Here is a 13529-nt window from a genome sequence, read left to right on the forward strand (position 1 = left end):
GAGGAACCGCAGTATGGGCCGCGGCCGGGGCTTGCCCATCACCTCGGGCGATCCGAACGTCCCCGACGAGTACGGCGACATGGCGCTCGTCGGCGCCGCGCGGTCGGGCCAGGTCGGCGTCATCCGCGTGCTGCTGGCCCACGGCGCGAAGACGGGCATCCAGGACGGCTTCGGCTGGCTGCCCCTGAGCGCCGCGGCGTCGCGGGGCCACGTCGAGGCCGTCGAGGTGCTCGTCAAGGAGGGCAAGGCCGACATCGACGCGCAGGCCCAGGACCGCCTGACGGCGTTGATGTGGGCGGCCAGAGCGGGGCGCCTCGAGGTCATCCGGTGCCTGTTGAAACTCGGCGCGAACCTCGACCTGCGACGGGACGCGCGCGACGACGACGACCCCGAGGACGCGGAGTGGACCGCGCGACGGCACGGCAAGGAGGACGCCGCGAACCTCCTCGCGGACGTGCGCGCGGCCGGCGGCTGGAAGAAGTTCGCGCGCGAGCCCGGCCGCGTGCGGAAGACGCTCCAGTATATCTTCGGCGGCGGGCGGCCCAAGCCGGACAAGCGCGCGACGATCTAGGGGCTGTGTGTAACCTCCGGAATCTTTAAGCCCCCGGTCAGAGTTCGCATGCTACGGCCCTCCCGGCGGCTTCCAGTACTCCAGGACGTGCACGGCGACGTCGTGCGGCGCGTCGCGGCCGAAGCGCTGCCGCAGGTACCGCGTCAGGCAGCCGCGCGGCGCCGTGAGCACGCGGCGGTACGTGCGCACGAGGTTCTCGTAGCCGCCCGCGGCGTTGACTTTTTCGATGTAGCGCCAGCCGTCAGACAGCCTCCTTTCGCGTGGGAGTAGGCTGAGCTCTTCCATGTCAATAGTCGCGCCACCTTCGAGCAGCACCGCAACGGTGCGACGTTCGCCATGGTACTCCAAAGCCAAGCGGAGCGGCGTCCCGTAAGAGCCACTGGCGGCATTCGCGTCGGCGCCAAAGGCAAGGAGGCATCTGATCGTTTCATCGGCATTCACCCGCGCTGCGATATGCAGCGGCTGCTCTTCGTCTCCGCTTTCCACGTCGACCTGGCAGCCTGCATCGAGCAAAAGACGTGCAATTCCCGCCCCGTGCTTATGGCGAGCCGCATCATGGAGGGGCGTATCACCATAATCATCCTGGCTACTGGTATTTGCGCCAGCAGATATGAGTAAACGCGCCACTTCCACGTGCCCTTCATAAGCCGCGCGGTGGAGCGGCGTGCTGTCGTGCCCGTTACAAACGTTTAAATCTCCGCCCGCGTTGACCAATAGGCGCGCGACCTCGACGTGCCCCCCTTCAGCCGCACAGTGGAGAGCGAAGTCACCGTCTCTGTCTTCTGCTTGATCCACGCTTCCCGCAGCGAGTAGCGCCGCAACCATGGAGGTGTTCCCAGGTTGGGCGAACGTGTGTAGGAGCGTCTGTCCATGGCCTGCTTCGTCGTTTACATCCACGTTGAAATGCGCAAGGATCACGCGCATCGCGTCGGCGTCGATCGACGCCGCGTCCATGTTTCACTTAGCTGCGCGCGACAGTCGTCGCGCTGCCCATCCGCCTCGATAACAAGTGAGCCTCAATCTCTCCTCAACTTGCTGTTTAAAAACCATGCGGCGTCGCCCACACACATCCCGGTCTCCCCCTTACGCGCGCCCTAGTCGTCGAGCTGGGAGAGCATGGCGACGCCGCGCTGGATCCAGTGCGCCTGGGGGATGTCCGAGGGCACGAGGATGTCGAGGATGAAGTTCGTCGAGTGGCCCGTCGTCGCGAGGATGCCGCGGCGGTCCGACGTCTTGTACACGGGGCACAGGTAGGACGGCGGGTGCTGGATGTGGACCGTCTGCTTGGGCAGGAAGTGCATGAGGGGCGCCGCGGTGTAGAGCACCTTGGGCTCCGACTCGGCGATGCGGTGCGCCTTCTTGTCCCAGCGCGCGCCCTCGAAGAAGAAGCCGTAGACGTAGACGCCGAGCTTCGGCGGCCGCGCGTAGGACGTGTTCGGGAGCATCTCGAACTGGAGGGAGATGGCGTCGATGGGGATGGTCTCGGCCCGCGAGTAGTTCTGCTTCGACGCCGTCATGAACGCGTGCTGGAAGAAGAACGCGGAGATCCAGTACGTCGGCGGCGGCTCGTCGTCGAGCCACAGCCGCAAAAACTCGAGCCGCGCGAGGAGGTCCTGGACGTAGCCCGCGAGGGGCTTGAAGGACGGGTAGGACTTGGCCTTCCACATGGCCGGGATCGTGCCGTAGACCAGCGACTCGCCGAGCTTTTCCAAGGGCCCCGACATGACCACGACGCCCTTGACGGCCTTGTCCACGTCCACGAGGCTCCGCTTCATCACCGACGTCAAGTTGTTAAACCGCCGGAGCTCCTGGCAGAGCACCGTGTTCATGGACTGCTCCCACTGCACCGGGTAGCGCACCTGCGCGCCCTCCATGTCGTACGCCGCGGGCAGCTTCGCCAGGATGTCGTGCGCGGTCGTCGAGATCATCGCGTCGTTGCCGCCGCCGCCGCCGCCGGAGCCGCCGCCCTCCGTGAGCAGCACGGTCGTGAACATGAACTGCGTCTCCTTCGTGTCCTTGGTGATGTTCGCGTTCTCGTGGAAGCCGAAGATCTCCGGCTCCGCGACGAGCGGCAACGTTTCGATGAGCGCGACGAACTCCTCCTGCGTCGTCGCCTCGGGCACCACGTAGACCCCCGAGTCGGACAGGGGGAAGCCCGTCGTGAGCACGTAGTTGTTGAAGAAGCGGTCCAAAATCGCGTTGAGCGTCGACCGGTCCTTGCCGTCCGTGACGCGGCCGCCGTAGTTGCACTCGCCGATGCAGTACTTGAGCGCCTTGAAGGGCACCTCGTCGTTCTCGTCGAGGAAGGAGAAGAGCTGCTGCATGGAGATGAGCAGATCCGACTCGTTGAAGCCGTAGGGGATGTTCCAGCCCAGGGGACCGTAGAGCCGCCGCTCCTGGAGGAGCGCGTGGAACATGCAGAGCGCGTAGCACAGCTTCCGGAAGGACTCGGGCTTGCCGCAGGACTCGAGGTAGCCGTCGCCGCTCAGCGGCGCGTTGCTGTAGGACCCCACGAGGTTCGCCCTGAGGCCCTTGGGCGGCTCGATGGCCATCTTGACGCCGTTCTGGAGCACGGACGTCGGGAAGATGGGCGACGGGTACGTCGTGCACCACAGCCGAAAGTTCTCGTGGGCGTTGTCCGGGCTCAGCGCCTCGCAGAGCTCCTCGAAGCGGCCCATGAAGGACTGGGCGAGGTGGCAGTTCTGGAGCACGACCCACGAGCCCTCGGTCTTGGCCTTCTCGATCAACTTCTCCGCGACGGGCCCCTGGCCCTGGCCCAGCGAGATGGGCGCCACGGCCCGCTCCAGCGTCTCCGCGGCCTGGAGCACGGCGCCCATGGGGTCCGACCCCGGCGAGAGCACGAAGACCAGCGGCGACGTGCACACGGACTCGTCGTAGCACGCCTGCAGGTCGAACGGCGGCGGCCGCACGAACTTCTCGCCCATCACCGAGATGACGAACTTCTGGATGCCCAACACGACCTTGTCCGGCCGGATGCAGCGCAGCACGCAGAGCCGCTTCAGGCCCTCGAGCTTCTCCCAGGGCCCCGGCAGCGCCGCGTCCTGCGGCGCGTTGCCGTCGTAGACGGCCTTCCACTGCTTCTTCAGCGGCTCGAAGTTGTCCCGGAGCCCCGCGAAGGCCGGGATGTCGCTCAACAGGCAGATCTCGTTCCACTGCTTCGGCGCGAGCCAGTCGCCGCAGGGGTTCGCGTGCGGGTTGTCGAGCGACACGCCGCCCGTGAGCAAAAAGAGCCACTCCGCGGAGTCGACGTCGCCCCGCCCGCCCAGGATGCGGATGGCCAGCACGAAACTAAACAGCAGCTTGTCCTTCTCGAGCAGCGACCGGCACACGTTCGTGTAGAGGGAATACGTGAAATGGCCGCTGAGGTTGTCGAGCCGCGTCGGCACGTCGTTCGACGGCTCCGAGTTGCGGATGGACCGGATGAAGAGGTTGATGAACCACTCCAAAGAATAGGAGTAGGTCGGCTCGATGTTGTTCAAATCGGTGATGCAGAAGAACAGGACCTGCGTCGAGTACGCGACGGACGTGTAGCCCTTGCGCGTCTCGTCGATCTCGGTCTCCGTCTTCTCCGCGACGACCTGCTTGCCCTTGATGTCGTCGGACGTGACCTTGGACTGGTTCAGCGTCGCGATGGCGCTCTCGTTCTCCAAGATGTTGCCCTTGCCCGCCAGGATCTCCAGGATCTGGTCCTCGATCTCCTTGAGCTTCCTTTTATTCTCCGCGCCCTCGAGCACGAGCTCGTTCTTCTTCTGCTCGAGGTCGCTGCGCTCCTGGGCGACGACGACGCCCAGCAGCTGGTCCTGGAGGCCCTGGGGCGTGATCATGAAATTCAGCAGCGTGACCTTGACGGAGATCTCGGGCACGTAGTGCGGGTTCCGCAGCTTCGTGCAGATATAGAAACGGAAGTGCTCGCTGTACTCGATGGTCGAATCGCCGAGCCGGATGCTGTCGACGCCGCCCTGCTTGAAGATCTGCTTGAGTAAGAGGGGCTCGAGCGTCGCGTCGAGCGTCTCGCCGACGTCCTCGAGCAACACCGGGAAGCCGAACTGGATCGCGGACTCCATGGACCGCATGTACTCGCCCGTCTGCTTCAGGACCTGGAGCTTGTTCGGGCCCTCCATGTTGCGCACCCACTTGTTCGCCTGGCCCTGGGGGTCGATCATCAACGGCCAGCGCCGCGCGTTGAAGACGATGATCGCGTTGTCGATGGAAAAGTCGTCCGTGGGCAACCCCTCGATGTTCCACTGGCGGATGAGCACGGGGTCGCCCAAAGTCCGCGCGAGGCTCGGCTTGGCGCTGCAGGGGATGTTGAGCTCCTGGCACGTCGCGACCCACTCGGCCATCTGTTTCATGCGGTACGTCGACGTGAACGGACCCAGGTAGGCCATCAAGCCCGCGCTCACGAGGACGTCGCCCGTCAGCTTCTCGTAGGCCTCCGTGAGCTCCTCGACGAAGACGCCCCATTTCGACTTCTCGCCGCCGAGGGACTCGATGAGCTGCTTCGCTCTTACGAGCTTCTTCCCGCACAGGTCGACCTGGTTCACGAGGTCCTCCTTCTTGCGCTCCGCGGCCTCGAGGTTGTCCTGGAGCTTCTGCAGGTCGTCCTGGACGATCTTGAGGCTCGCCTTCTTCTCGTCGAGCTCGCCCATGGTCACCGCGAGCGACGCCTGCGCCTTCGCGAGCGACTCCTTCTTCGGCGCGACGACCTGTGTGGAAACCAAATATTCAACCCGACTTCAATGTGCGCGTACGCGACAGTTTCGACGCAATCTCTTCGGCTGTGCTTCGAGAACTCGACGAGAGCAATCGATCCGTCCAAAAATCAGCCGAATCGACTTCGATTTGGCCGAGCTAGAGAGTTCTGAAGTTGGGTGGGGACCCCCCAAACCAGTGGTTGAATTCCACACAGGCGACGACCTTGGCGACGCGGTCGTAGGTCTCCATGGCGTAGACCCACTTGCACAAACCCGCGGCGGCCGACGACGCCTTGGCGGCGGCCTCGGGCGTGAAGTTGGCCTGGGCCATGTACTTGTCCTTGATGGACTTGATGATCTTCGGCGCGATGTTGTCCTTGTCGTAGGTCTTGAGCCGCGCGATGAACTCCTTGTCCGCGAGCATCTTCTGACTGGGGCCCCAGTAGTCCATGATGCGCTTCGACGGGTCGTCGGGGTCCGGGATGCGCTGGGGCTTCTCCGCGAGCATGACGCAGACGGCCTCGCACACGAGCTTCACGGTCGCCGGCGGCTTCGCGAGGGCCTTGACCTCGTTGATGTCCGAGGGCTTGATCGTGTTGAGGGCCTGGATGGCGCTCTCGAGGGCGGGCAGCGCCTCGTCGAGGTCCGCCTGGACCGAGTCGACCTGGATCTGCACCTCGTCGGCCTCCTTCTGCGCGACCGCGGCCTCCGCGCCGACCTTCTCCTCCTGCTCCCGCACGCCGGGCAGCTTCTCCTCGATCTCCTCCATGAGCGCGTCCGTGTCCTTCTGGGACTGCTTGAGCACGGGCTGCAGGTCCGTGAGCTCCTGCTGCATCGTCGCGACGTTCTTCTCCGCGTTCGCCAGCTGCCCCAGGCCGTTCTTGTAGCGGTCCCGCTGGCCCGAGACCTTGTCGCGCTGGAGCCCCAGCGCGCCCTTGAAGGCGACGATGAGCTCGAGGTAGGACGTCGGCGTCACGTAGGTGATGCGGCCCGTGGACGCTAAAAACTCCGCGGCGAGCGCGTTCGACTGCTGGTGGAAGTACATGCACATGTCGACGATGTGGGGCCGCACGGACGCGTCGAGCTGCACGTCCGCTAAAAACTTCTCCGCGACGGCGAGCAGCGAGTCGCCGGGCCAGGCCGTGAACCAGTCGATCGCGCAGCAGTTCACGAGCGACGGGAAGAGGCGGAGCCGGTCGCGGAAGGCCGAGCCGATGGGGCTGAAGGCGAGGACGATGTGGAGGTACTGCTTGACGCGCTGGATGAAGTAGGCGTAGAGCTGGAGCGGCGTCATGTCCGCGGCCGCGCGGCCGAACTGCTCCTTCGCGTAGGGCCGCACGGCCTCGCAGATGGCGACCTTCTCGTCGTTGGGGAAGATGTTGGGCACCTCGCCGCTGTTGAGCATGTTGTTGATGTCCTCGACGAAGGCCTCGCGGTTGATCTGCGTGTCCGAGAACAGGAAGACGACGGGCCGCTCGCCGCTGCCCGCCTCCTTTAATACGGTCTTCAGGTCCTCGCGCCACTCGACCATGCCGTAGGACTTGGTGATCTCGATGCGGAAGAGGGCGTAGCCCGCCATCTCCGTCGCCAGGATCGAAAGCGACTGGCGGCCGCTGCCGCCGACGCCCACGAGCAGCGCGTTGCCCCCGGGCATGCGCAGGATCCGCGAGATGCGCGACACGTGCTCGATGGCGAACATGAACATGACCAGATCCATGGGCTTCTTGGAATTCGAGTTGAAGGACGCCAGATACTCGTCCGTCTTCTCCTGGAGCGCCTTCAGATCGGAGATCTCCGCGTAGGGCCGCTCGTCCTCGTCCGCGGGCGTCATGAACTCGCCGAAGAAGAGGCGCCGCAAAGTCGCGTAGTTCACCTCTTTCGCGTCCTCGGGCTTTAGAGCGCCGAAGGATTCCTCGAAATCCTCCCGGAAAATGTCGCCGCAGACCTGTTTCGCGTGGCCCACGAACCACGTGCGGTCCGGGTCGTCCGTGAGGCGATCGCCGAAGACGCGGAGCGCCTCGTGCGTCCACAAGCGCATGACCGCCGCGCGGTCCTGGAACTCGTCGGAGGGCTTCTGCATGAGCACGCCCTGGATCACGCGGCTGAAGTCGCGCAGATTGAAGGTGTAGTGCGACTTGGAGGGCGTCGGGAGCAGGCACCGCATCGCGTCGCGGTACGTCGCCATCGTCGCCTTGACGACCTGGGCAGCACAAGAGAGATTCAACGTCGCTTCGACGTGAGTGTTCCGCGCGCGCGCGTTCCGATAAAAGCGTCCACGCTTCGAGACCGTTCCGAGAGATGATCGCTCGTCCAAAAATCAGCCGAAACGAGTGGAAAGCGGCCGAGAAAGGAGCCTTTGAAGTTGGGAATTTCGCTCTCTTGTCCTGCCCTGTTGACGACCTGGTCCGCGCAGCCCGCGACGTCCGACGCGTAGTCCTGCTTGAAGGCGTGGTTCACGATGGTGTTGAAGATGAGCGAGAGCGTCGTGTCGTCGAAGCCGTCGACGCACAAGAGGTGGAAGTGGCGCAGGAACCGCGGCGTCGTGCCGTTGCGCCCGCCGCCCGGCGGGCCCATCGCGCAGGTGACGATCGTGTCGACGATCGTGTTCCACGACTTCTCCTTGAGGTCGTAGTAGCCCCCCGAGTCGACGAGCTGCCGCAGCAGCTCGATGGGCGGCTGCGCGCCGTACGTCTCCACCTCGGGCATGTTCAGGTCGTCGACGAACACGAGCGCCGTCTGGCCCATGGGCGGGCCGAAGACGCCCTTGCGCCGCTTCCCCAGCTGGCCGTCGATGATGCCCTGGGTCATCTCCGCCGTCGTCTTGGCGCTGAAGCCGAGCTGGAGCGGCTTGAACTTGTCCTGGTCGAGCTCCGCGGTCAGCGTCTTCGTGACGCAGACGGACTTGCCCGTGCCCGTGGGCCCGCAGACCAGGGGCCGGAAGCCGTGCGTCAGCAGCGTCTGCACCATGTAGGAGAGCTGCGCCGTGCAGGCCGTCGGCACCATGATCGTCGAGAACTCCTGGTCCGCGGCGATCTCGAACTTTTCCAACGTGTCGACCCAGTTGACCCACTTGCCGCCGCGCGGGTCGTAGCACCAGTCCTGCAGGTCGCCGTCGGCCGGCGGGCCACACTCGACCTTGCCGTCGAACTCGCCCTCCTCGGCCTCGGCGAACTTCGGGCGCTTCCAGCCGCGGACGGCCAGCGCATTCGTCACGCCCTGGTAGCGCGCGTCGTCGAGCACGTCCACGCTCTCCATGATCTCGCGGACGAAGGCGCTGTACTTGGCCCGGCCCGCGTTGTCGGCCGTGACGCCGCTGGACCAGATGAGCGCGAAGAGGAAGGCGCACTCGACGTGCTTTTTGCGGCTGCCGCCCTCCAAATGCGACGCGTCGTCCGCGACGTCGTGCTTGCCCGGGATCGCGGCCGTCAGCACGCACTCGAGGAAGTTCAGCAGCGACGACAGGAGGGCGCTGTCGACCGTCGGCGACATCTCCTTGCAGGAGCGCCGCAGGAAGGCCATCGCGGGCTCCACGAGCCAGAGGTACAAACCCGTGAGCAGCTCCCGCTCCGCGTCCGTGAGCTCGAAGGGCGCGGCCGGCGCGTCCTCGCCCTCGGCCGGCGGCGGCTTCACGGCGAAGGTGACGAGCCAGGAGTCGAAGAGGGGCCGGAGCCCGAGCTGCTCCGGCTCCATGTAGACCATGCCGCACCGGGAGACGGTCGCGGGCGACGCGACAAGCAGATCCATGGGTTCGAAGATCATGGACATGACATCCGACATCGCGATGATCTCGCCGGACATCAGGCAGAGCTTCTTGTTGTCGTCGAGCACCGTGTTCATGTTCTCGATCCAGATCGCGTCCACGGGGCCGTCCAAGAGCACCCACTTGCGGTCCTCCGCGTTGCCGACCTTCGACGTGGCCGCGTTGCGGTAGTTGATCGCGAGCACGCCGTCGGTCCACTCGTGGCTCACGTCGTCAAACTGGCCGTAGAGCTGGCCCATGGTGATGGACTTGGGGTTCATGAGGAAGGGCACGACCTGCGTCCAGCGCGCGTCGTCGGGGTATCGGTCGTGGAGCGACCCGAGCGTGTCCGCGAGGACCTTCCAGGCCGACGTCTTCCCCGAGAAGGGCATGCCGACGATCATGAAGCCGTGGCGCACGACCATCATGTCGTAGATCTGGACGACCTTCTCCCAGAAGTACTTGGTCGGCTGTAAATTTCGGGAAGCGCACGACTCCTTGAACGCGAGCTCCATCGCGTCGCGGTCCGGCACGGGCAGCTCGACGCCCGGGAAGAGGTCCGACGTGATGCCGCCGAAGAGGGGCACGTCCGGCGAGAGGAACTTGGGCAGGTTGACGTCGATGATGGACCGCAGCACGAGCACGTCCTCCGGGAGGTGGCCCTCGGCGCGCTTCAGGTTGCCCGCGGCGCGGAGCACGGCCATGACCGCGCGCATGCCGTAGTCGTAGTGGGACTGGGCGCTCAGCTGCTCGCTGCAGAGCTTGTAGGTCGTGACGATCTTGATGGCCATGGCCTTGGCGTCCGTGTAGCCCATGGAATACAGCAAAATCTCGCCGATCATGCCGTAGTCGGGCACCATCATCGCGACCGTGCGGAACAGCACCTTCAGGTTGTCCGGCAGCTCCGCGCGGCCGGCGTAGCCCGGGTTCATCGTGATGAAGGGGCAGCACGTCGGCTTCAGCGGCAGGTCCGTGCCCTCGAACATGAACCGCTCCGCCTTCCGGGCCTTGGCCTGCTGGATCGTGAGCACCTGCTGCGCGATGACCGAGAGCACCTCGAGCTGGATGCGGTTGAACTCGTCGAAGCAGGCCCAGGCGCCCGACGCGGCCAACCCCTTGAAGAACTTGCCCATGGCCTTGTAGTCGAGGCCGTCGGAGCAGTTCGTGACGACGCACTGGATCGCGATGGCCTTGCCCAGGTCCTTCGTGGTCTCCGTCTTGCCCGTGCCCGCGGGCCCCTCGGGCGCGCCGCCGAGATTCAGGTGGATGGCGCCCATGAGCGTGCGGTAGCAGCGGTCCGTGAGCGGCGTGATGACGAGGCGGCCGCAGTTGCCGATGTACTCGTACGCGTAGAGGATCATGGCGTTGATCATGCGGCAGGGGATCGTGCCCGGCGTGCCGGACTGGGCCGACGCGCCGCCCTCCTCCCAGTAGTAGCGCAGCTGGGCCTGCCAGTCGAAGTCGAGCGGCGAGGAGATCGTCGACTTGGCGAGCTCGTCCGTGATGTCGCGGTTGTGCACGTCCATGACGACGAGGGCCCCGAGCGTCGACCGCAGCGCCTTGGGGATGTTGCCCCGGACCTGCTCGACGACGTCCATGAGCTCGTCGACGCGCTTGCCGTGGAGCTCCGCGAGCGCGTGCTTGCCCCGGTTGATCGCGGCCTCGGTGAGCTGGCCCCAGGTGATCTGGTTCACCGTGAGGACGACCTGGCCCTGCCAGGCCGCGAGCCAGGACTTGCGGTCGTTCTTCTCGAAGTCGACGACGGCCTCGTCGATGGCGTTGGCCAGCGACTTCTTCATGATCGCTTCCACTTCGACGAGCCACTTCTCGACGTTGCCCCCCGAGTCCTTGGGGTTGATCATCTTGTGGTTGCAGGCGTCGTAGGCAAATTCCAAACGCTCGCCCTTGGGGGCCGGGGCGTCGAGGCAGGCCATGATGTCGAGGTTCTTCGTAAATTCCAGATTCGCGACGCCGTCGAAGCATTTCTTCAGGTGCGGCTGCACGCGCGTCGGGTCCTTCGTCTCCGCGAGGATCTCGAGGAGCTCGTCGTTGGAGAGGAAGAAGAAGCGCGGGAACGCGAGGCGTTTTGTTTCCAAGTAGTCGTTCAACCCCTTCTGGATCGTCTCGAGCTTCTCGTTCGCGTCGACGAGCGCGTCCAGCAGCCCCGGCCGCGTCGCGACGGACAGCACCGCGGGGTCCGCGGCCGTCTCGGCCATGGAGTCGATCCAGACCTGGTTCACGGTGGTAAACAAGCTCGCCTCCGTCGGCATCTGGCGCGTGATGTCGTCGCTGGAGAAGATGGGCTCGAGGTAGAGCCACGCGGCCTGGACCTTGAGCCAGTTGTCGATGATGTCCTGGAGCGACGTCAGCGTGTGCTCCCAGGCCTCGACGCGCCCCAGGAAGGGCTTGACGTAGCGCGACCCGTGCATGGCCTGGGTCTTGACGATCTGGTCGTCGAGCTCCTGCTGGATCTCGTCGATGCCCGCCAGGATCCGCCCCGTGCGCCACTCCTTCGTCGCGAAGATCGCGGAGCCCCAGGCCGCCTCCATCTTCACGAGGGCCTTGTCCAGCGCCGCCTCCTTGGACGCGGCGACGCACGTGTCCTCGATGAGGTGCACGTAGTGGTTCAACCCCACGTCCATGAGCTGGAGCACGTTCGTCGCGGGCGACACGTCGAAGTTGAGCCGCGTCGTGCGCTTGATCTCGTCCCAGTGGCGCTGCTGCATGCCCGGCTCGCAGACGAGGCGCATGAGCGGGATCTCGTCCTGCTCGAAGGCCGCGGCCTCCTGGATGAGGAGCTTGCACGCGCGGCGCGCGGGGTCGCGCGACGGCCCCTTCTTCTCGAGCAATTTCACGACGCGGTTCAGCGTCGTGCCGTACTCCGCGGCGCGCGCCGCGGCGTCCTCGGCGTCGACCTCCGTGAGCGGCAGCTCGTGCCAGGCGTGGGACCGCTCGACCCACTCGCGCGCGATGGTCCAGAGCTTGTCGAGCGGGCTCAGCTCCTTGGCGACGACGGCGAGGCGCGCCTCGTGGTCCGTGGGCTGCAGCTCGAGCAGGTCCTCCTGGGCGACGACGATCTCCGACTCCTTCTGGGCGTTGTCCAAACCCTCGCGGATGGCCTGGACGCGCCGCGTGACCATCTGGACCTCGTTCGGCGCGAGCGAGCCCGTCTCCGCGAGCTTCTCGACCTTCTTCTCCAGCGACGCGACCTCGCGGCCGAGCTGCTCGCGCTGGCCCTCGACGACCATCTTGAGGTGCTTCTTCCGGTTCTCCTGGAGCTCGTCGCTCCGGTTGAGGTAGGCCTCCATGGACTTGGGCCAGTTGAACGTCGTGCAGATCGCCGCGAGGTCCTCCTTGGACGACCGGTAGCCCCGCGCGAGGAGAAACTTCTCGCGCTGGAGGATCTCCTCCTTGTACTCGTGCTCGAGGCCCTTGAGCATGTCGATGGCCTGCTCGCTGAACTCCTTGAGCGTCCGCAGCTCCGCGGACGTCGTCGGCTCGTCGACCAACTGGTCCGCGATGTTCTGGTACTTGCGGCAGACGTCCTGCATGTGCTCCCGGTTGTCCGCGGCGACGCTCTCCGTGATGGACAGGTTGAGCGCGTCGGCCTTGGCCGCGAGCAGCTCCTTGGCCTCGGCCGTCTGCACGCGGAACATCGCGCTGTCGACCAAGTCGCCCGTGACGCCGCGGATGCGGTCCGCGAGGGCGCTGAGCTCGTCGTTCATCTTCGAGAGCTCCGTCAGGGACGCCTCCGTGGCGTCGATCTCGACCTGCTGGCCGTCCGGCGGGGGCACGCGCCGCGCCTCGTGGATCGCGGCCCGCACGCGGTCCGCCAAGGTCCCGTCCAGCAAAACCCCGAAATCCTCGAAGAGGGGCACGAGCGCCGACGGCGCCTCGAAGCGCCGCGCCAGCGCCGCGGACACGCGGGCCTTGGCCATGACGACGCACTCGTCCTCGGACGCGATCGTCGCGGGCCCCAGAAACTCGTCGGGCGACCGGTGGTGCGCCTCCAGGACCGTCTCCCGCGGCGCCGCCGCCGCCGCGGCGGCGCCGCCGTCGCCCGCGCTCTCGGCGTCGCCCGACGCCGCCGACGAGCCGTCCTCCTCCGTGTCGAGCACGCCGAGCACGGGCAGCGTCGTCGCCGCGGGCGCGTCCTTCGCCGGAGACGCGGGGCCGCCCGCGCCGAGCGCGGCGGACACGTCGACGCGCGGGAAGCGCTGGGCCGCGCGGATGATCGACTCGATGCAGTCGCAGCAGTGCTCCTGGAGCCGCTCGAGCGACGGCTCCAAAACGACGACGTGCCGCTTCCGGACCGCCTGCGCGTCCTCGTTCGCGTAGAGCTCGTCGAGCCTTAACCCCAGCTCGAAGGCCGCCTCGTCCGTGAGCTTCGCGATGGCGCCGTCGAAGCGCTCGAAGAAGGCGACGAAGTGGTCCAGCGACTCCTCGCAGAGCGACCGGAGCTGGCGCGACATTAGAGCAGACGCGCAGCCGAGGACGGACCGGG

The 13529-nt window shown here is 66.0% G+C and overlaps 3 protein-coding genes across 3 annotated transcripts; 1 reads left to right on the forward strand and 2 right to left on the reverse strand.

Moving 5' to 3' along the window:
- Nucleotides 1-13: 13 nt before the first annotated feature.
- On the forward strand, nucleotides 14-571 carry AURANDRAFT_61646 (hypothetical protein; the record flags this gene model as incomplete). Its single annotated transcript, XM_009035415.1, has 1 exon — nucleotides 14-571. One exon carries the CDS (start codon nucleotides 14-16, stop codon nucleotides 569-571), a length of 558 nt encoding a protein of 185 aa, XP_009033663.1.
- A 303-nt stretch (nucleotides 572-874) lies between these two features.
- AURANDRAFT_13185 (hypothetical protein) lies at nucleotides 875-1471 on the reverse strand (the record flags this gene model as incomplete). The annotated part of the gene is made up of 1 exon (XM_009035771.1): nucleotides 875-1471. A coding segment is annotated over one exon (597 nt), but the record flags the coding sequence as incomplete, so codon positions are not given.
- A 194-nt stretch (nucleotides 1472-1665) lies between these two features.
- AURANDRAFT_20855 (hypothetical protein) lies at nucleotides 1666-12681 on the reverse strand (the record flags this gene model as incomplete). The annotated part of the gene is made up of 4 exons (XM_009035770.1): nucleotides 1666-5298; nucleotides 5510-7486; nucleotides 7687-8889; nucleotides 8929-12681. The coding sequence occupies 4 exons, from the start codon at nucleotides 12679-12681 to the stop codon at nucleotides 1666-1668; spliced, it is 10566 nt and encodes a 3521-aa protein (XP_009034018.1).
- Between the last annotated feature and the right edge of the window lie 848 nt (nucleotides 12682-13529).

The sequence above is a fragment of the Aureococcus anophagefferens genome, assembly GCF_000186865.1.
Source record: "Aureococcus anophagefferens unplaced genomic scaffold AURANscaffold_3, whole genome shotgun sequence".
Taxonomy (NCBI): domain Eukaryota; class Pelagophyceae; order Pelagomonadales; family Pelagomonadaceae; genus Aureococcus; species Aureococcus anophagefferens.